The sequence below is a fragment of the Bos javanicus genome, chromosome 15 (assembly GCF_032452875.1).
Source record: "Bos javanicus breed banteng chromosome 15, ARS-OSU_banteng_1.0, whole genome shotgun sequence".
In the NCBI taxonomy this organism is placed as follows: domain Eukaryota; kingdom Metazoa; phylum Chordata; class Mammalia; order Artiodactyla; family Bovidae; genus Bos; species Bos javanicus.
Genome location: NC_083882.1, coordinates 66,388,454 through 66,412,491, shown reverse-complemented (window position 1 = coordinate 66,412,491; position 24,038 = coordinate 66,388,454). Strand labels below are relative to the sequence as shown.

At 42.2% G+C, this 24,038-nt stretch overlaps 1 protein-coding gene across 5 annotated transcripts in view; it reads right to left on the bottom strand.

Annotated features, from left to right (window-relative positions):
* The window catches only part of TRIM44 (tripartite motif containing 44), a 113,784-nt gene extending 95,123 nt beyond the window's left edge, over positions 1–18,661 (bottom strand). For 2 of the 5 annotated variants that reach the window (XM_061381142.1, XM_061381144.1), the window contains exon 1: positions 17,650–18,646. In XM_061381142.1, the coding sequence (XP_061237126.1) occupies positions 17,650–18,309 (660 nt within the window). In that variant the 5' untranslated portion in view covers positions 18,310–18,646. Of the gene's footprint in view, positions 1–17,649 lie in introns of all 5 variants that reach the window. The other 3 variants (XM_061381141.1, XM_061381140.1, XM_061381143.1) reach the window with 3 other exon arrangements.
* Between the last annotated feature and the right edge of the window lie 5,377 nt (positions 18,662–24,038).

Sequence of the window (24,038 nt, the reverse complement as noted above, 5' to 3'; positions counted from 1 at the left end):
TGCAGTTTCAACATGAGGTATTTTATATGTTTTTTTTTTTCGTACCAGAGCTTTGGAATCTAGTGTGTATTTCATACAGCCCAATTCAATTTGGACTTACCAAGTTTCAAGTCCTCTGAAGCCACGTACAGCTAGTGATCACTGCACTGGTTAGCACAGACCGAAAGCACAGACTAAAGCTACACTGCCTGGATTCAAGTCCCAAATCTACCACTAGATCTGCGTGACCTCAGGCAAATCACACAGCCTCCCAGGGCCTCAATTTCTTTATCTATAATATGAAGCTAATAACAGTACCCACTTCAGAGGGCTATAGTAAGGTACAACAAGCTCACATACATCAAGGTACTTGGAACAGGGACTGGCATGTGGCAAAGACAATAGATGTATGAGACATGTTTACTATTATTATCTGTCTCCCTCACAATATTTAAAACTCCTTAAAGGTAATAACTACATCTTTTCTCTGTATCTGCATCCAGCATCAAGGCGTTTTAAAAAGTATGCTGAACAAATGAATGAATGAATGAATATGCAATCTTAAGATACAAATGCCTTAATAATAATACGTGTGTGCAGCACTAGATGAAAAGTCACATGAATTAGTTTGTTTTCTTATCTCAGCTTCTGGGGGATAGGACAGGATCTTTACCCTCATTTCACCAGTGATGGAAAGGAGGTATGAGAAAATCAAGTCATTTTTATGGGTAAGGGACAAAAACAAGTGTAATATAATCAAACATGACAAACATCTGTTCTTCAAAATTGGCCTCAGACTCAGTGATATTTTCCCAATTTGGGAGGAAAATTCCAGTTTCTCCAAAACAGGGCATACTTAGTAAGTCTCCATCATATAGATTAAAATAGACTAAAGCCTAAATCCTTTCACTCCCTCTACCCTCCATTCTCTCCCAAGTCTACAGTAAAAATCTGATGTAACCTAAGATGGATATCTGCTTTAGATGTACTCTCCAGACACAGCTGACATTCCCACCCTAACTGTGGTTCTAAGTTTTAGTTTGTATTTTCAAGATGATGACATCACTTCCCAAGTTTCATCGCCAATTTAAATCTTTAATCTCTGGTCTCACAGCAGACAGGTGGGAAAAGGAATCTGGAGGTCACATACCAGGAAGTGCGTGAGACCCAAAGTACCTAAAGAAGGGTTAAATTGCCAGACACAATCCTGCTTTTATGAGATGATCAGACAATAACGCCTGTCTGGTGATATCATTCCTCTAACCTGCTTCTCATTGGCTGAACAAGCAGGTCACTTGTCCCTGGAAAGCTCTCTTCCCCCACATCCCAGCTGCCAGCACCCATTTTAAGCTCTTCAGCAAGAGCCCTGATATATTATGACTTCCCCACCGCCCTGCCTCCCCCCACAGCTCTAGAGAACAGAAAGGAATGCACTAAACTGTGTCTTAAAACATTCAGAAGAGAAACAGGATGACGACGGAATCCCTAAGAAGCAGACAGCCTGCTTGCCGGCAGATGTGCCTTGTGAGGGGAGATAAGGGAACCCTTAGCCTTCTTTCATAAAAATCCAGTGGGTCAGCAGAATCCTTCTTCCTAGCAACAGCAGCACTGCCTACCAGGCGAGTGACAGAGGACAGGCAGAGACCCTTCCTTCAGGAAATTCACCCAGACCACTCCCCACCCCGCTTTCTTTGAGAATATTCTCAAAGATAATTGGGGTGTATATGGAGCCAGCCTCTAAATGAGTGGTGGAAAAAAGAAAAACGTCCCTAATGGCTTAAAAAAAAACAAAACTACCCTCCCCCCCAAATAAGCAGTTGGGAGACTCTCCTCTGAGAGCTGCAGGGCTGTCAGAGTGAAAATGGACTACCCTGGCCCCAAAGCCACTGCCTTTCTTTTTTCACACTCCCTGGTCCCTTCCTGCACCTCAACAAGCCTTGTACACAGACGCTCAGGCTAGTACACCCAAGTTCTGGGAACATCTCTTTCAGTCACCCTGGGCCACACCTGGAACATAAGAATGCATGTATCAGGGGTGGGGTCTAATGGTTTGATTCATCTTTTGGAAGATGGGCTCAGAAAAAGCCTCTGCAGGCCCTGAGAGCAGGGTCAGGACATTTCATTAGATAATTCTTGGATTCTGGATACTTGGGAGAGTGGTCTAGAATGGGGCAGGGGGTGGTGGTGGTGGTGTAGTCGCTAAGTCGTGTCCGACTCTTGCGACCCCATGGACTGTGGCCTGCCAGGCTCCTTTGTCCATGAGATTCTCCAGGCGAGAATACTGGACTGGGGTGCCATTTACTTCTCCTCTAGAAGGGGGCAGGCATGGGCAAAGGAAGGGCCCTCTAAAGCACAGGGCAGGGGCACAGGTTGTCTATGCCTAAGGTGGTATTTGAGTATGAGTGTCTCCAAAGCATTGATTGGGTGGTATTGTGCTTTAATAGTTTGCTGAGGGCACTCATCAGTCAAAAGATAACTGGAATAGGTCATACTTACATACTTCCCTACTGTGGTGGAATGGAAGAGGTACCTCTGAAACTTGTGTTCTAACTGAGAAGTCAGAAGAATTCTAACTGTGGACACATGTGGATCCATAAATGGCCAGGTTCTACTACGTCAGTCCTTGGGGCAAGCACTGTGATGGTGATGAAGTGAGTGTCTCCTGATGGTGTTCTTCCTCACCTCCTTCCCACACGTAAGCCTATCCTTGTCTATGAACCTCTTTCCTCCCCCAAGAAGAGTGTAGATTAAAACAAGACAAGTGCTCTGTTGTGACACCCACCCCTCAAATTACAGAGCTGGTCAGTAGCAAAATCAGGATCAAAAAGATCCAAATGACAAAGATTTATAACATATACAAGAGAAGAGGCTGGAACACATGGGAAAATACATAAGGGATTCCTATAAATAAGAAAAAGCCAAATAAGCACAAAAGAAATCCCAACACAGGATATGAACATAATAGAAATGTGAAATGGCTAATACACATATGAAAAGATGTTAAAAGATGCTCAAACTTACTTGTAATTTTGATATCATTTCTTATCCATCATACTTATCCAAATCAAAAAAAGTTTTGATTTGATAACACCAAGTGATGAGAGACTTTGGGGAGTTTGGGAATTTTCATGTCGCTGACATAACAAAGCTACTTTGAAATCACATGCCAAGCAAGTCCATTTTTCACCTTCTTCCCTTGAGAAACACTAACATGTGTCAAGGAGGTATGCCCAAAAATAATTATTGCAGCACTGTTTTTAATAGTAAAAACCTGGAAATAGCCTAAGCATCCATCAATTGTGGGTGGCTAAATAAACTATGGAATTACAAATGAGGTCTGATATGGCAAATAAAAAGAATGAAGTAGACCGGTATGTACATGGCAATGCACAATGCTGAATTTTGAAAAGCTTGCCAAACAAGGCATACTATATCGCTTATTTAAAGAAATATAAACCTATTCTATGGGTTACATATGTATGTAAAAGATTAGAAAAGCAATGACTTGGGGCGACTGGTAGTGGGAATAGTGGTAGGAAGAGTCTTAGACTTACTTAAATGTATTCCTATTGTCTAATTAGGATTTAATACACAAAAGGCGGGGGGGAGCGGAAGACCGACCCAGAGTTTCTGCTTCTGGTGTCTCTCTCCTTAAATTTGCCTACGTATAAACACCAGGGCACTGTTCCCTTTGCAGCAAACATGAACCAAAGGTATAAGAGAAGATTCTCCACCTAGGACTCATATATCGATTTCAGGGAGTTTGAAACCCCCAAACTATACACAAGATTTAGAAAGTACATACACTATTCTGTGAAAAGGGACTGGCACATTCCTCAAAGTTCCCCCAAAGTTTAATTTTCCTAGTGTAAAGGGCACTGCATCAAGAGAAGGGAGAACCAGGCTTCATTCCTACTAATTGCTATGTGAGCTTGGAAAAGTCATTTTATATCTCAGAGTTTCTGTTTCTCAACTTGTAAATGAGGAAAAGGGGCCAAATCAGAACCTACAAATTCACAGGTCACAGCCTTTGTTTTGTTTTTAGAGTGTTGTCCCACACCAGCACGCTAGGAATTTTAAATTAATCGCCAACACTTAAAAACCAGGAGATATGCCATATGCTAGATTCTTCGGCAAATCTGAAAGGTCTGACTGTACTGGGCTCCCCTTCCACCCAGCAGCAACTGGCGGAAGCTGAGTAGCAACTCCCCACTTCGGGCAAGGCAAGCTCCCTTCAGGACGCCACAGTTACTCTGGATGGCTTCTCATTTATATTACCTTGCTGTCCCCTGTAGACATCTCAAGTTGCCACCCTTAGCAGCAACTCAGAGTTTTTTACCTCTAAGGGTTTTTGTATTTGAACACCAAGAATGGTGGCATGTCTTTCCTCCAAGGGATTCAGAATACCTCATAAATACATGTACATCCAAAACCGAGAAATAATATAGTTCATTCTAATGTAAACATTCTTTGAAAAATGGGCAAGAGGTGGAAACAAAGGTGGAATATGGCAGGTAAAGGGGGCATCAGAACAGGAAGTGCTTCTTGACAACCAGTCTCTATACTCTCAGAGGAGTCAGTCTAGTCTAACGCCTGTTACCACCTGGGACCAAAAGAACAGTCACGTGTCAGCAGAAATGTAAAAACAACTTAGTATCTTAAATGAAAATGAAACGAAATCAAGTCGCTCAGTCATGTTCGACTCTTTGCGATTCCATGGACTGAAGCCCACCAGGCTCCTTGGTCCATGGGATTTTCCAGGCATGAATACTGGAGTGGGTTGCCATTTCCTGCCACTTCCTTCTCAGTATCTTAAACTGGCTCCTAAATACTGAATTCTGTATTACAAAGTATCAGAAGATGCTGGGTTGCAAAAGAATATTGGCTGCCTGTTTGTTGTTGTTGTTTTTTCTTTTCTATCCCAGTGGCCTTGCATTGGTACCATGCTTTCAAAAAGGAAAAAAAAAAAAAAATCAATCCAACTTTCTATCATTTTCACAAAAAGTTTTTTGGGGGAGAAATAATGGAAAAGGATTGGGAGATAGAATGTATAAGAAGTCCTCCTAAGGAATCCAACCATAAAGCAAAGTCCTGACAAAATGAAATTAAACCGATTTAGTATCATCACACCATGTCCAAAAATTCTTTTCCAAGTTCTTCACATGACTTGATTTTCCAACTCCAAATCCACTCCTATGTTAGGTAACCACCTTTACACAGTTGCTCAGATGCAAAATCATTTTTTGGGTCTGAGAAAACCTATCACCAAGTCTTTTCAGACCTAACTCTAAAACCTAGGCCAAGTTCAATTACTCTTTACCATCTCTACTACTCCCTGCCTGTCTGAGGTCCAAGAAGCAATACCGCTCCCCTCACCTACCCTACAGTCCCTTCTCCGCACAGGCAACAGAGTGAAATTTAAAATATAAAAGGGTATATATGACTTCCATTCCTCATACACATGAAGTCAGAGTCTATCATTCACAAGTTATACCCCATCAGGGTTCACGCAGGCCCAAAGGATGGACAGGAGGACAGTGGGGGTGCCTATAATGGCTTTCCCCAACTTGTCCCCATTTCTTACTGGAAAGAAAACGGAGGCTATTTTCCAAGCAGAAAGAAAAGGGTGTATTGCCCCTGCCTCCTCTTTGCTTCTATAAAAATTTCCCACAGTTCAGAATGTAAAACAGAATTTAAAGAGGACAACCAGCAAGACTTGTGAACCTAAAATTAGACATACCAGCTGTGTTTTGGTTAGCTAGTGCATAAGGCACCAGCAGGACACTGCAATATACAGGAGCCTCTCCTCTGAAGACAGGTTTTTCACCAGCCTTTCTACCCACCAGAATAGAGCAGGCAGAAGGAGCAGAAGGAGAGGGGGCTGACCAGTTTCCACCCAAAGAAACTTGGTGTCCGAACTTCTGTCAGACTAACTGGTCTGAAATTGAACTCAGAATAGAACCATAGATGGCTCTGTAGGTGTAGCAAGAGTCACTAATGGCTGAGGGATTATTATATTCCAGGCACTGTGCTAAGATCTTTATGTGTATTATTTGGTTTTCACTACAGCCCTAAAAGGAGAAATAATTATTGTGGCCATGTTACAAATGATGAAACCAAGATTCAGAAAGAGAGGATGAATTCTCCAGCATGACACAGGTAACAAGTAGCAGAGCCAGGATTCAAACCCATGGAGGGCAAAGCCAATTAAGGCAAGACAGCCTGGTCCTTCACGTTCATTCTCCCATTTCTCCTTAGTAAGACACTCCAGTTTTAGCGGGACACACCATGGCCTGAAAAAAAGACTGCTTCCTAGCACCCCCTCTTGCAACTAGATAATGCCATGGGGCTGAACTCTGACCACTGAAATATAAACAGCAATGTGTGCAACTTCTGGAAGGTTCTCTTAAAGGGTTCTCTTCCCTTCTTCACGTTCCTGTGCCTGCCATCCTGGAATTCAGATGTATTGGCTGGACCTCCAGTAGTCATCTCGGTCTGTGACAAGGACTATACCCTGGGGATGCCATAACAGAGGTAGAGACAACCTAGATTCCTAGTAAGTTCATGATTCCTCCATACCAGCTTTAGACAGCCTGCTGCTGCTGCTAAGTCGCTTCAGTTGTGTCTAACTGTGTGTGACCCCATAGGCGGCAGCCCATCAGGCTCCCCGTCCCTGGGATTCTCCAGGCAAGAACACTGGAGTGGGTTGCCATTTCCTTCTCCAATGCATGAAAGTGAAAAGTGAAAGTGAAGTCGCTCAGTCGTGTCCGACTCTTCTCGACCCCATGGACTGCAGCCTACCAGGCTCCTCTGTCCATAGGATTTTCCAGGCAAGAGTACTGGAGTGGGATGCCATCGCTTTCTCCGTTAGACAGCCTATTTCCTTACATACAAGAGAGAAAACATCCATCTTGTTTGAGCTGTCATTATTTTGGAGTTTTCCACATTACTTCACTATTTTAGATGCAGTTGAACTTAATATAAACATTGATGTGGTAAATCCCTATGCAATAGTCTCTTTCCTTGATGCCCTGTGATTATTAGAGATTATTATACTTCATATCATACATTTACAGAACATATCATGTATATCTACTCTCCAGCAGGCACTGTGCTAGGTGCAGGGAACAGAAAGATGACATACAGTCCTAATCCTAGAAGAATTCATAACATAGGACACAGACGTGTTGGGAAGAAATAATAGTGAAATAACAGGCTGTTGCTATGGGAACACCGAGGCCAACCGCCCAGCACTTGAGTGGTACCTACCCAGTACAAGCACATCAAATACCCAGCTCAAATACCGCATCCTCTAAGAAAGCCTTCCTGATTACGTCTCCAGCTGAAATTAACTTCTCTTTTCTCTGAGCCCCAGTGCGTGCATTCTAAGTTGTTTCAGTTGTGTCCGACCTTTGCGACCATGTGGACTGTGGTCTGTCGGGCTCCTCTGTCCACGGCATTCTCCAGGCGAGAATGCTGAGCCCCCGTGACATACTATTTGTACCTCTTTTCTAATATTTCCACACAAATAGGCGTGTGAAAAAGAATATGAGCTTTCCGATGTCAGGAATCTTTCTTTTTCTCGGTATCTGTCACGTGGTTCACCCTAAGTGCTCCAAAACTCACACAAATAAAATCAGCTTAAAAACACCAGGTTTTGACAATAAAGCTAACTATATGCTCTAGTCTGGATATATTTTCTCTAATATTCTATTGAAGTTAAAAGCAGATTACTCTATCTGATCAAAAACTAGCTAAATACATCTGAACTGAGCTTAATTTATAAATACATGTTCAACAGGAACAATTTAGCATAACACAATGCACATCAGGGTCATTGTCCATATAGTTATTTGCCATAAATTATGGATTTACCACAGTGTATTTGGAAGCTTTTGCTTGCTTGGTTTTATTTTTTTCATTCTTGATTAATTTCTGATATCTGTAAAGGGCATCAATATTGATTTTTTTTTATCCTGGTATCATGTTGGCTTGATCCCTAGCATAGTCACTCACACACACACACACACAGGCAAGATTCTCATCTCTACCCCACATATCTGGACTAAAGTATTTGCTTCACCCCTTCTTTGTGCTGCCTCCTCTTCCGAGAGGTCATGAGCATCTGTGCTCCTTCCTGCCACATGACAGGTTTAGCCTCTGGCTCTGGATATTCAAACACACAACAGAAACAAGAGTGTGAAGCTGAGCCAATTATCCCAGACTGAACTGTAACTTCAAGCGGAAGACACACCAACACCAACAGATCTCTAGCTTCTCAATTGTGGGTCAGATGCATGGGAAGAGAAAAGGTGGATGTTATCAGTGGACAGACAGGGCAACCTCCATTTGTGGGCTGTGTCAAGAAAAGGTGACACCACAGGCACATAGTCCTTTATCCCCAGCGTGGCTTAAGAATTACATACCTACTACATCAGCAAACTTACCCTGAAAAGTAATCACCTGATAGCACAATATGTCTATTAATCCATTCTGCTGCTGCTGCTGCTAAGTTGCTTCAGTCGTGTCTAACTCTGTGTGACCCCATAGACAGCAGCCCACCAGGCTCCCCCGTCCATGGGATTTTCCAGGCAAGAACACTGGAGTGGGTTGCCACTTCCTTCTTCAATGCATGAAAGTGAAAAGTGAAAGTGAAGTCGCTCAGTCGTGTCTGACTCTTGGCGACCCCATGGACTGCAGCCCACCAGGCTCCTCCGTCCATGGGATTTTCCAGGCCAGAGTACTGGAGTGGGGTGCCATTGCCTTCTCCAAATCCATTCTATTCTGATTGAAAGACTGGGGCAGAGAAAAAGAGGGCACTTCCTGGGAGAGAGTGCGAACAAAGTCTGGACTGTTTCTCACAAGAGTCCCCTTGACACTATGTACCCTTAATTCCATGGTCTTCCTTCTACAAACCAGTAACTCCAGTCTAACTATGAGATGAAGAGGTGACAAATCCCAAAAGAAAGACATTCTACAAAATACCTAACCATTCCCAAAGATTTTTATTTTAGGCTGGGGTGAGGCCAATCATAGCTATTTTCTAAAGAATCCCACTCCACAGGTGATTCCAAAATGTGGCAACAAGGTGAGAAACACACTGTCTTGTTAACCTACTTCCTACTCCTCTTTCATTCCATAATGGCCTTTTCGCTGTCCTTCCAATACCCCAAGGTCACCTCTACCTTTTTTCTTCTTAGATTATAAGTGTAATTTTAATAATAAAGATTGGGGGAAGAGTCATACCCTTAACAAAATTTGATGGCTTTTCCCCTGCACTTAACCCTGCAGAAGCCCTCTAGGCTCCCTCTAATGAAGTTCCACCCACCGTGAGTGCTGAATCCCCTTTCACCTTAGTCTTAGCTTTTGTCTTCTTGTGTCTTATTCTATACAAATAAATGGTTTCCCAGGTGGTGCAGTGGTAAAGAATCCACCTGCCAATGCAGAAGATGCAAGAAACGTTGGTTCGATCCCTGGGTCAGGAAGATCCCTGGAGGAGAAAATGGCAACCCACTCCAGTATTCTTGCCTGGAAATGCCATGGACAGAGGAGCCTGGCAGGCTACAGTTCATGGGGTTGCAAAGAGTCAGACACAACTTGAGCACACACATACAAATAAATGACACTGAGTGAAGGACTGTGTAGCCAGTGCTTTATGGTTTTATTAGAAGATACCCCAAATCCATTCAGTCAGGAATAAAACTATAAATAGGGACATTACAGCAGAAATTCAACCCTTTGCCTCCCTACCAGAGCTGCTTCTTAGGAGCTGACCGCACGGGCAGAGCCACCGGCCGTCAGGAGACGCAGCAGTGGCACACCCCGCCTCCAGCCCCTCCAGCCCCAGCTGTTCTGAGCATGCGCCCAAATCCTTCCAGCCACCTGCTACCAGTGTGCCCTCCCTGAGCTACCCCCTGCAGTTGTTCCCACTTAACCAAATATTCTGCCCTCCTAATATCCATCCAAGGACAAAGGGAGTGGCTTCAAAACCTTTGGATCTGTCCACAGCAAAGCAGTGTTAAAAACCCCACAGATGCTTATAAGTACTTGCTGGAGTCTGTCAATCACTTCTCCCTTTGCCATTTTATAAGACTCCACCTTTTCTTCGGGTGATCTTAGAATGAACTAGACAAGTGCATTTCAAACCACAGAACTTAACCCACTAGTGTGCAATGAAATCAATTTATTGGGAGAATCTTCAGGTTTTTTTTTGGACAGAAAAGAAGAGAAACAGAGCAGAATATATCATATGCAGTAAGGTTAACAGTGTTCCATTTGTGTCAGTTAAATATGTATGTGTGTGTGTGTGTGTGTGTAAACTAGACCACAATGTAAACTATATTTCCCCTACTGTAAGTTATGTTAAAAATAATTTTTTAACTTGCTGGTCTAGAGTTCTGAATATATGTAATTGCACTTACATTGTTCAACCAAAACAATTCATTAACTATAGCTATGAATGCAAATTCCCATGGCAACATAATTTTCATATGAAAATATCCATGAACCAGATCAAGCTCCTTTGTTAAGACTCCATGACCTATTTTCACAATAAGAAACTATGGTCACAGTAAGAGAAACCTGCGTATCTGAGATGAGATGTTCTGAGCCAGATGAGAGGTCATAATATGGGCTGTGTAACTGTATTTCTATGATAAAGCTGGAGCACAGGCTCCATACAAGTTTGGGCCCATAGAATCCTTTGGAGACCAAATCCTCTGGAGCCAAACTGAAATACAGTACAGGAGGAAAGGCAGGACTTTAAAGGTCATTTCAGAGATTAAGGGTTAAACTCATCCCTTCGAGGTGTTTGCCTTAGTCCTTCTGGCTTAGCCTTCAGGTTGCCTCTGCCTAGATCCCCTCTTGCTCTACCATCTCCCTGGTTTTCTGACCATTCTGGCCTGCCAACTCTTAAGTTTGCTTTACTCTAGCCCTTGGCAACAATTTGGTCTTCTACTGCCAACATAAGCCACTCACGGTCCAGTCTGGCATTGAGATCTCAAAACATATATTGTTTAAATTCCTCTTAACTCTAAACTTATACATTTAGCAAGACTCCTCCTATAATAGTAACAAAGACAACAGCTAACATTTAAAGAGCACTTACAATGTGTTTGGAGAAGGCAACGCACTCCAGTACTCTTGCCTGGAAAATCCCATGGACGGAGGAGCCTGGAAGGCTGCGGTCCATGGGGTTGCTGAGGGTCGGACACGACTGAGCGTCTTCACTTACACTTTTCCCTTTCATGCATTGGAGAAGGAAATGGCAACCCACTCCGGTGTTCTTGCCTGGAGAATCCCAGGGACGGGGAGCCTGGTGGGCTGCCGTCTCTGGGGTCGCAGAGTCGGACACGACTGAAGCGACTTGGCAGCAACAATGTGTTAAGCATTGTTAAAGTTGTTAAGCATTGTTAAAGTTTTATCACAAACTAGATTATTTTACTCTCACAAAACACTATTTCTTAACTTTATACCCATTTTAGAGATATAAAAACACAGCCAACTGTTAAGTAACTTGTCCAGGGTCTAAAAGCCAATGGCAGAACTAGGATACTTCTGTCCCTCTCTAAACCCACAATGTTGTTTCATTTTTTCTTTGTATCACTTACTACATGCTTATGTGCCCATTTGTTCTATTTCCTTCCAACACAATGTATGCTCCAGCAGAAGTAGACTTTTTCCATCTTGCTATGTTTCCAACGCTTAGAAAGTACTCGCCCTTGGCTGATGCTCAGTAAATATTTGGTGAAAGAATAAGTGCAGTATAACAAAGATTCTCTTCTCTAGCCATTATCACGCCAAAACACTTTTAATATTCTAAGAGACCTACTCTCTTGTCAATAGGTAAATGTACACTGTCTTCAAAAGATATGAAACCAGACGTGAAATGAAACTAATTAATGCTGCAATCAAGCTCTGACCAAGTTCAAATTTTTACTAGGTAGAAATGATCAGCCCCTCTTCCTAGCTGCCTTTCAGAGCAAATGGTATGCCCTTTGTGAGGGGGGAAAATATGACTCTAGTATCTAGAGTTCTTTTAAACAGAGTGTCTAACATTGAATGAAAAATGATGAGAGATGAAGAATCATGAAAATATGGCAAATAATCAAGAATCAGACCCCAAAAGATAAAGAGAAATGGATCTTTTTTAAAAAAAAAAAGAGCCAAATAGGTGCCCTAGAGTTGAAAAACAATACCATAAATTAAGAATTTAATGTCTGCATCTCCTTTCCTGCCCTGGATATAGAACCATCATACCATCTTTATAGATTCCAGGAGGTTTAAAAGGGAAGGAACATATGTATACCTATGGCTGATTCATGTTGACGTATGGCAGAAACCATCACAATATTATAAAGTGATTATCCTCCAATTAAAAATGATTTTTTTAAAAAAGCTAAAAAAAAATTAATGACTGACACTCATTGGAATACTTTCAGCTGAAATAGTTAAGTAAATAAATAAATAGGGAGGTCTATGGAGTGATTTCCAAGACATACTACTAAGTTAAAGAAAGCAAAACATAAAACAGAATTTCTATTGCTCCAGAACCCACAATTCAAGTTTCACCATGAGAAAAACATCAGACAAATCCAAACTGAGGGACAGTCTACCAAATACCTGACTGGCACTCCTCAAAACTATCATGATCAAAAACAAAAAACTACAATGTGGCCAGAGGACCCTGGCACTGAGGTCATCAGAGAAAAAACTGGTGAAATTTTAATAAGGTTTAGTAGTACTGTTCCAATGTTAACACAAGCAGAGTATAAGAAACAGTTCTATTGATCTGAGTACATTTACTGATCACAAGAAACTGGGATGTGCACTTGATTATAGGCAGAAAGTGATGTTGGGGGAGGGGGATGCCACTTCAAGAGCACATGAACCGAGAACTTTCAGAGGTTCAAGCTGGTTTAGGAAAAGCAGAGGAACCAGAGATCAAATTGCAAACATCCGTTGGATCATAGATAAAGCAAAAGAGTTCCAGAAAAACATCTACTTCTGTTTCACTGACTACGCTAAAGCTTTTGACTATATGGATCACAACAAACTGTGGAAAATTCTGAGAGATGGGAATACCAGACCACCTGACCTGCCTCCTGTGAAACCTGTATGCAGGTCAAGAAGCAACAGTTAGAACCAGACATGGGACAATAGACTGGTTCCAAATTGGGAAAGGAGTACGTCAAGGCTGTATATTGTCACCACGCTTAACTTACATGCAGAGTACATCATGCAAAATGCCAAGCTGAATGAAGCACAAGTTGGAAGCAAGATTGCCGGGAGAAATATCAGTAACCTCAGATATGCAGGAGACACCACCCTTATGGCAGAAAGGGAAAAGTAACTAAAGAGCCTCTTGATGAAGGCAAAAGAGGAGAGTTAAAAAGCTGGTTTAAAACTCAACATTCAAAACATGAAGATCATGGCATCTGGTCCCATCACTTCATGAGATAGATGGGGAAACAGTGATAGATTTTATTTTCTTGGGCACCAAAATCACTGCAGATAGTGACTGCAGTGAAGCCTTGCGTACTGCAGTCCATGGGGTCAGAGTCGGACAGAACTGAGTGACGGAAGGAAAACAACAAAGGGGTCCTAAACAAGTGTACACTTAGGTCTTAGCAGAAGCAAACTCAAAGCCTCTTTTGAAGAATCCAGCTTCATGCCAACGCTTGGGAAATACCCCAAAATAATTTTTTAAAGGTAATGAAAAGTTACTCAAATATAACAAGCACAAAAGGAAATTATGAAACCTGAAAACCACCACCAAAAACAATAGCTAGCAAAGAGAGATCTACAAAGTCTTCACATACTGGAATATCAGTGACAGACTATAAATTAACATGCTTATTGTTCTTAAAGGAATAAAGCGGATAGCAACAGTATGAAAAAAAGATAACAAGAGGATATGATTCATAAATCTATACTAGCATATTTGAAAATGTAAACAAAATGGACCAACTTCTAGGAAAATATAACTTATCGAAATTGACTCAAAGGAAAATAGACAACCTACATAGGCATATAACCATCAAATAAATTGAATCCATAGTCAAAAATACCATAAAAGAATAACAAAATAAATTCTTTCTCTCTCTCATTTCAGATGCAAATGGCTTTCCTGGTCAGTTTTATCAATCATTCTAGGAAGAAATATTCCAATTTTATACAAACACTTCCAGAGGATTAAAACAGGAAGAAAATATATGAGAAGCAATACATCCTGACTCATACTACGAAGCCAACATAACCTTGATAGCAAAATCTCAAGAGGACATTACAAGAAAGGAAATTTACAAGCCAATTTCTCTCATAAATATAAATGAAAACTCCTACATAAATTATTAATAAGTTAAATTCAAAAACATAAGGACACTTCATCAAAACCAAGTTGAGTTTACCTCAGAAACGGTAGATTGTTTTAACTGAAAAATATTATAATAAAAAGGATGAAAATAAGACTATATATATGTACACACCTGTATTTGCAAAAAGAAACACTTTAACAATAAGTGAAAAAACTAATAAAAGCAGTTACCAAAGGTGAAAAAGAGGTTTTTGAGATATATGAACATAATACTGATTTTCAAATCACTTAGTATATCAATTAATGCAATTCATCACATCAGCACAGTAGAAGAGTAAAATCACATGAACATGCGACAGATGCAGAAAAAGCATTTGATAAAATTCAATATCCATTCAGTACTAAGGAAAAGCCCTTAAACTTGGACTAGAAGGGAAATTTTCTTAATCTGATGCAATATATCTGTGGGAAAAAAGTTATACTACACTTGTGAAATGTTATGAATTATCCCTCAATTAAGAACAAGGCAAAAATACCTACCATCAGTTTTATTCAACATTATATTTGGCGGGCCTATCCACAGCATCAGGGCAAGGAGGAAAAAAAAAAAACAAGCATAAGGACTGAAAAGAAACAAAAACTGTCCCTCTTGAAAATAATATGATAATGTGTGTAGAATACATTTACAGGTTTACTATTAAAATCATAAGACACTTGAAATGAAAATCAGTATATAAAAGTTAATCATATTCCTATATACAATTAGGGGGAAAATTAAAAACATTTTTTACAATACTATAAAACTGTAAGTACCCATGAATAAACTTCCCAGTAATGTATAAGATCTCCAAGAAAAAAAAAATTATAAAACTTTATTGTGAGGCAATGTAAAAGACCTAAAAAAATGGATCAGATGACTTCATTTTGTAATGGCATTAATTCTCCTTGTATCGGTTTATAATTTCAATACAATACAAAAAAAAAGGTCTTGCCGACTCTTTTTATTTTTAATATAGAACTTTGTGGTATGATTCTAAGAAATGTAAAAGGTCAAGACTGGTTAAGACACTCTTTGAGAAGAACCAAGTGGACAGACTTGCTCTACCAGATATTAAGACATGTTACTAACTTATGGTAACTAAGAAAACATGTTGCTCATGCAGGAATATACTAACAGATCAATGGTACAAAACAGAAGTGCCAAGAAACACATCGCACACATACAGGCATTTGATAGATGACTGGTGGCACAGCAGATCAGTACAGAAAGGAAAGGCTTTTCGATAAATGCTGCTAGAGCAACTGGCTATCTGTCCAGGGTGAAAAGTGAAGTTGAGCCGCCACCTCCACTACCCAAAGAATCAATACTAAGTGGAACAAGACACAAAAAGAACTAATGATAAAGGAAGTTACTGATAAAGTTTATTAACTTAAAATGAAGAACTTCTCTGTTCAAGGCACAATTTTTTAAAAAATGAAAAGAAAAAGAGAGTAGAAGATATTTGTAATCCATAAAACAAAGAAGTCAGTTATATATATGTGTGTGGGTGTGTGGGTGTGTATATAAATTCCTGTAAATTAATGAGAAAAAGACAACCCATATGAAAAATGAGCAAAAGACCTGAATGAGTAGTTTGCAAAAAAAAGAAAAACACAAAGGACATTCAAAATAGCTTTAAATTTTAAACAAGAAGAAACCATGACATATCCATATGACCGACGAAAGTTAAAAATTCTGTAATAGCAAGTATTGGTGAAGATACTGAGAAAAAGGAACTCTCTTACACTCTTCATGGGAATGCAAATTGGTACAATTTTGGAAAACAGTTGGCAACATCTAGTATTATTGAAGATATGCATAGTGTGTGACCCAACAATCACACTCCTAGGTTGATATTCCATTGAAATGTATGTAGATGTGCAGCAGGAGATATATACAAGAATGCTTGTATCAACACTATTTACAATAATTAGAAGCTCCAGAATTTGGAAATCAGATATTCATCCTTGACAGAACAGGTAACTTGTGCATTATTTATAAAATGGAATTCTACACAACAATGAATATGAACAGTCACCCACTGCATGAATCTCACAAACACAATGTTGAAAGAATGAAGCAAATTCCAAAAGAATGCATGATAACAATACAAGAGCAGTATCAACTGTGTCAAGTTCAAATAAGTTTAGAAATGCATAAATGTGGTAAAAGTATAAAGATAAGCAAGGAAATTACCACCACAAAAGTCAGGATAATGGCTACCTAAGGGAAAGGGAGATGGCTGTAACTGGAAAATTATAAAAAGGGCATTGGGCTTCAATAGTGCTACTAATAATCTATTTCTTCATCTAGGTGGAAGTTCCAACAGTATTTGCTTTACAGTTGTGAGACTGTGCATGTTTTTATACACTTGGTGCATTTTACAATTTTAAAAAAGAGGGAAAATCCTAATATAGCAGATATCCTTACCAAAGTATTTGCTATCCCAGTGGCAGCAACTGCAAGGTTGCTTAGAGAAACAAAAGATGTTACAATGACAATAAGCTAATGAACTAATCACCTAATGAACTGATCACTCACTTTCCTGCCTGGTTAACTCCAGATGTCTCTCTCACTGATTGTAAGCATCCACAGTATAAATAAAAGGCAAATCATCTTCAAATTCATTCATTCAACAAATATTTATTAATATTTATAATATTTCCATACACTGTTCCAGGACACCAGCACGGTTCAAGATAAATAAAGGCCCTGCCCTCCTGCAAAAGATACAGGACAGAGAAACCCCACTCCCAGACGAATTTTGCCTTCACTCTCTCATTCTCTTTTCCAAACAAGCATCAAAGATGAAGAACTAAACCGGACCTCAGGAACACACATAAAGTTATCATCAAAACCTAACCTTAGGGAGTCTCTTCACTACGGAGGAACCACATACGTCGGTTCTCTGGCTAAACTATGGTTTGCTACGTTTTCAAGTAGGCAAAATGACTGCCTTATCAAGAACCTTAAGTCAAGGCACTAGTCTCAACAATGGAGATGCTGTGGGAACTGGCTTAAATGGAGTCAAAATCCCAAGGAACGGCATCCAAAGACCAGAGGCTTGTCATTTTCCAGACACTGTACCCTAGACTTTGCGTATACATTTATTTTTCTCAGGTCAGAGTCCAGAACTTCCATCTGATTCTCAAAAGAGTTCAATCACAAAGGGGCCATTAAGCACTGCTCCCAACAAGTTGAACAGGCCAGCTTTCTAGGAACATGGTGAATGTGAATATGGCTACAGGAAGGCCACGTGAGTTGAAACCCACGTGTCCTGACCTCTGAGGCTATGCTCCGAATGACTAATACTTACTCTTAGTTCCTCGAAGGCTTCATCGAGGGTGGAGAGGTGGTGGCCATGGTGAGCCCCAATGACTGGGCAGAGCACACAGATGAGCTGCTTGTCTTCCTGGCAATAGGTACTCAAATCAAGCCCATGGTCCGGACACTTCCTCTTGGCCACTCTCTCGGCTTCCATTTCTATTTCGGGGTCAAATTCGCTTTCTGCCTCCGTTTCTCCCTCGGCCTCAGATTCCCCTTCTTCCTGGTTGTCCTCCTCGGCTTCGCTCTCTTGCTCGTCCTCCATTTCTTCCTCACTGTCTTCCTCGCTCTCGTCCTCGCTCTCTTCCCCTGTCTCGCTCTCTTCCTCGGGCTCACTGTCTTCCTCGGACTCGATCCCTTCCCCCGCCTCGTTTTCTAGGGCTTTCTCATTCTCCACCGGGGCCTCGACTGCTTCCTGCCCGGCCCCAACCCCGCGGGCTCCCGGGGTCCAGGCCTGGGCAGCGCAGTGAACGTACTCGGCCAGATGGTGTCTGGGGAACTTCTGCCCGTGCGCCTCCGCGTGGTGGCGGCAGTAGCAGAAGCCGCATTCTCGGCACACTTCCTCGGCCCCCGGAGCCTCGTCGGGCTCGCACTCATCACACGTGCCGTCGTGCGGCAGCTCCTCGAAGGCCGCACCCCCTCCGGAGGCCATGTGGAGGCTCTGCCTCGGCCCGGGCTTCTGGGCTACCGATCTCGCCGTCTAGCCTCGGAGCGGCCTCCACCCCAGGCCGGGCCCGTCCCGGGGACTGGCCGCGCTGTGTCCCGCAGCCTCGGGGCCGCTGCTGCCTGCTCCCGGTAGCCCGCGTCCGGCGGAGGAGCGAAGGGCCTCCCCGCCGGCTCGGCAGCTCGGCGTCCGCTGCGCTTCCTCCCGCGGTTGGGGCACTTCCGGCGCGGCCTCCCCGCGCCCCCGTCGGCCCCCGCGCCGCGCCGCCCGCTCGGCCTCCCGCTGCCCCCGACGAGATCGCGGAGCCGCGGGACCTCCGCGCCGCCCCGGTTCCACTTTGCCTCCCCCCTCCCCCCAATCAGGCGGCCTCCTTTCACTTCCTGAGTCACTTAAAGTGGCGATGGTCCTTTTCTGCGTTTCCCGCGGGGGCTCAGCATCCCCGCAAGGAGGGGAAAGATGGAAGAGGTGTCCAGTTCACTCTGCTCACTCTGGAGGCGGGAATTGCGCCCCCCCATCCACCCCGGCCTCCTCCACTCGCTCTCTGGAGTTGTCAATCTGACTTTTCCAGGTCACTAGGCAGGTGTACAGGTGCATTTCAACCTCGTTCCTTCGAATTTGTTGCTGACCGTCTCAGCCCCCGCTGCTGCCTGTTCTGCAACGTGCCAGAACAGTGTTGTTTACCAGACTGAACCTGACCCCTTGGGATTTCCAGGGGGAAAGGTTGTGTTTGTTCCTCTAGGCTCAGGGAATCGGAGTCAGAATGAGCAAACAGACATTTTCGATCTAAAGCAATACTATGCTTTGTCTATTTGCAAAGTCTATTTGCATTCTTGCTCTCTTAGGGGCTCCGAAACTCTAGAATGGTAGCCTCTGTGCCTTTTTTTGAGAGCTTGCCTTGGGTTTGTCTGAGATGTCAGTGAAAATAGGTAGGGAGAGACAGTATTAGTCGAGTGAGAGTTCTAGTATGCAGTCATTATCCTTTATGTAAGGAGGCCATCTGGATTCAGACTGGTTCCTGGAGAAAGAACGAGGATTGTTATTTATTAACCAATACTAAAGAGCCAGGAATTGAACTGGATCTTTTTTGGCTCTTTAAAAGCCAAGTTGGGAAAAGCCACTGCCCAAGGACCCACAAATCCTGGTACTACAACTCACTAGCTTTGCAACTATGGAGAAGTTAATTGATCATTCTCTTTTCCACTTAAAATAAATAAATAAATATATATATATGCAAAGTGGAAATAATAATAATACCTACTCTTAGGCCTATTTCGTGGATGAAATGTAAAGGTACCTGCCTTGTAGAAGTATTCACTATATTTTAACTGTTATTGGCACAAATTATAATTAGTGCACATAATGACCCTTAACACATTTTGGCTGGCTGCTGTTTTAAGCAACTCCCCACCTCTACCTCATATATATGTCTCTCCATTCATAGAAGAGCTTTTGATGTGTTTATTTGGGAATGGAAATGGACACTTTGATCTAGTCCAGGGAGAAACTGAGATATAGTTGAGAAGAAGGAAGGGAACTGGGATCGTGTCTGTTGTTTATTGATTCACTTAGATACATTTGAGCTAGGATTTCTAGATGATCTTCACAAAAATGCCAGGGGATTGGGGGGGATATAAAAATCATTTAAAATAATTTTTAATACCTGTACCTATGCTGCTGCTACTGCTGCTAAGTCGCTTCAGTCATGTCCTACTCTGTGCGACCCCATAGACTGCAGCCCACCAGGCTCCCCAGTCCCTGGGATTCTCCAGGCAAGAACACTAGAGTGGGTTACCATTTCCTTCTCTAATGCGTGAAAGTGAAAAGTGAAAGTGAAGTCGCTCAGTCCTGTCCAACTCTTTGTGACCCCATGGACTGCAGCCTACCAGGCTCCTCCACCCATGGGATTTTCTAGGCAAGAGTACTGGAGGGGGTTGCCATTGCCTTCTCCACCTGTATCTATGATGTATGCTTTATTTCTGTGCAGCTTTTGTCAGAGATTTTATTTTGAAAAAAATCTTTTGTTTTATTAACCTCAAAGCAATTCTAGGGAATTGCTTTGAGGAATCCAAAGGTTCGTTTTGTTCCAATTCCATACACATTTCTATTTTTTTTGCAGTTCATTTCTCTAGAAATTATGCCTTTTGTTGTCATTATTTGCCTTCCCAGGTGGCACAATGGTAAAGAATTCGCCTGCCAATGCAGGAGAGGTGGGTTTGATCCCTGGGTTGGGAAGATCTCCTGGAGAAGTGCATGGCAACCCACTCCAGTATTCTTGCCTGCAGAATTCCATGGACAGAGGAGCCTGGCAGGCTACAGACCATGGGGTCACAAAGAGCTGGACAGGACTGTGCACGCATGCTCACTGTTATTATTGTCATTATTGTTTGTTCTTAATTTTGTTTGACAGAAAGTTAAAGAATCATATAATTCAGTATCTGACACTTGACAAGCCTTTTTGGAGTCCTCTGTGGTGAGAGGGTCTTAGAGACAGAAGTTAATGGAAATGTTAAAAAGGGACTTTATAAAATTCTGGAGATGGAATATGGCAGACTCACAAGATGGACCATCTGTATCCCTCTGCACAGAAATCAGAATGGTCTGATTCCACAGGAACTGGAAACTTTGGGAGTATGTAGAGACAGAAACGTATAATAATCCACAAACTATAATCCATTACTGCATAAAAATACCTCAAAATGTAGCAGCTTAAAATAATGAACAATTATTACTTCACTTATTCCTGAGCCAGGATCATAGGAGTGGCTTAACTGAGTGGTTCAACTCAGGGTATCTCAAGAGATTTCAGCGAAATGTTGGCTGGGGCTGTAGTCATTTGAAGACTTGACTAGAAGTGTAGGATTTGCTTCCGAGTTGGCTCCTTCACATGGCTGTTGTCAGGAAGCCTTGCCATTTTCTGTTGGGTTGCTTGAATGCCTTCATGATATGGCAGGTAAATTCTCCCAAAGCAAACAATCCAAGAGGGGACAAAGTGAAAGATACAGTGTCTTTTTTTTTTTTTCTTTTCTTTTTTTGGCTCCACTACATGCTTGCAGGATATTAGTTCCCCAACCAGGGATGGAACCATGCCCGCTGCATTGGGAGCATAGTCTTAACCACTGGAACTCCAGGGAAGTGCCTGCAATGTCTTATATTGTCTAAATTCAGACATGAATTTAATGTCTAAAATCATTTCCAACATAGCCTATTAGTTATGGAGAGGACTATTTGTGCAGGTCATGAATATCAAGAGGTGGCAATCAGGGGCATCTTTAAGGCGGGATATCATATTCTGTCCTTTGTCGCCTACTGATTTATGTCTCTCTTAAATATGAACTGAACTGAACTAAATGCAAAATATGTTCACTTCCTCCCAAGTTGCCCCAAACTCTTAACTCATTATATCATCAGCTCAAAGTCCAGAATCTTATCATCTGAAACAGGCCCAGAAGTGGAAGAGGTTCCTAGGTGTGTGTGTGTGTGTGTGTGTGTGTGTGTGCTCTGAGCGACTAATACACACAAATACACACACACACACACACACACACACCCCGTAGGAACCTCATCCACTCCTGGACCTGTTTTAAATGATAAGATTCTGGACTATGGACCCTGAAGTTCTAACAACAGGAAGCAGACTGACAAACACACAGATGCAAATATGAGTTTCTTTTCAAAGAAAGGGTAACTCAGAGAGTAGAATCAAAAGCCCAAGGGGTATAAAGTGAAAAGCCATGGAGAATCATTCCCAGGCAGAAGTAGGATTGAGCCCTAATCAGGGCACTTCTAACACATGTCCAGAAGGATTTTTAGGACTGTTCTGGAACTCCAACTCTTCTGTGCCTCCTATCTTTTCTTCTTTTTGAATAGGAGTGTCTGTACCAATTATCTGAAGCTTGTCCGCCATTGTATGTTGGGAGGCATGGGGCTTCCTGGGTTCAAACAGAAAAGAAACTGCCTGAAATGTGGGATACCCTAGGTTGGGAAGATCCCTGGAGAAGAGCATGGCAACCCACCCCAGTAGTCTTGCCTAGAGATTCCATGGACAGATTCCATGGACAGATTTCTGGGGTTGCAGAGAGTCAAACCCAACTGAGTGACTTACACTCATTCACTCATCCCATGCTTAAGTCCTCAGTAAGTCTGCTGGTTAAAATATAATTCTCCACTTTTAGGCTGTGAGTCAGTCTCCAGCTGAAATTAACTTCTCTTTTCTCTGACCCCCCGTGCGTGCGTTGTAAGTTGCTTCAGTCATGTCCAATTCTCTGAGACCCCATGGACTACCCCTGGCAGGCTCCTCTGTCCGTGAAATTCTCCAGGCAAGACTACTGGAACGGGTTGCCATGCCCTTCTCCAGAGATCTTCCCAACCTAGGGTCTCCCACATTTCAGGCAGATTCTTTTCTGGTTGAACCCAGGAAGCCCCAGGGGTAGGGTCCTGTATACAACTCCTCCTTCTCACCTGAATGCCTCCCAACATACAATGGCGGACGAGCTTCAGATATTTGGTACAGACACTCCTGTTCAAAAAGAAGAAAAGATAGGAGGCGCAGAAGAGTTGGAGTTCCAGAACAGTCCTAAAAATCCTTCTAGACACGTGTTAGAAGTGCCCTGATTAGGGCTCAATCCTACTTCTGCCTGGGAATGATTCTCCATGGCTTTGACTTTACCCCTCGGGCTCTTGATTCTACTCTCTGAGTTACCCTTTCTCTTCTATGAAGAGATACTCATGTTTGCAGCTGTGTAGTTTGTCAGTCTGCTTCCTGTCGTTAGAACTTCAGGGTCCAAAGTCTCCTTTTCATTTTGTAGTATCTCTGTCCCATTTACTCCATGTGGGCAGTGTTTTGGCCAGTATCATTCATTTAAAAAGTTTGTGAGTTTCCTGTGAATCTAACTCGGGGTCCATTCCATTGGACAAAAGTCATACTGCAGATCTCTGAGGTAAGCTCTTCTCTACTCTGGAGGCTCATTCTGCTGAAACTGCTGAGGTACAACACTCATAAGTTTCTTTAAAGCCCTATTGTTTGTCTGAATAATTCTCTGAATCACTGCTGTAGATCTTTTTGAGGTCTGAACAAACGGTTTTACAGCCACACTCTCACCTTCATCATCTGATGATGTTTTCCTTGCAACACCCTAGAGTTTATTTTTAACTGGAAGTCATTTCTTCATTTTAGTATTATTTGCCATCCAAAGAAGACAGGAATTTTCAAATCTAGCAAGCCCTGGGTCCTTTTTTTAAATTAGTTTTTTATATTATCTTTTTCTTCCCACATTTTGCTATAATCGGGAAGAAGACTTCAGTCAACACCTTCAACACTTTACCTGGAAATGTACTTAACTAGAATACCCGATTAATTAGGCAAATTTTCCACTTTCCACATTATTGCAGGTGACAGTGTTGCTAAGTTCTTGCCACTACATAACAAAGACCCTCTTTCTCCAGTTTCCAGTAACATTTTCCTCATTTCCCCTTAAGCCTTTATCTACAGCTTTTTCAAAACCCATCAGGGGGACTTCCCTGGTGGTCCAGTGGTTAAGACTCTGTGCTTTCATTGTAGGGAGGTTGGGATTGATCCCTGATGGAAGAACTAAGATTTTGCATGCCTGTGGTGCGGCCAAAAAAAAAAAAAAAAAGCAGGATTCTCATAACAGTTTCTTCAAGTTTCTTCAGGCTTTTACCATACTCTCCTCCAAGTCCTTCTGTTACAAAATCCTAGC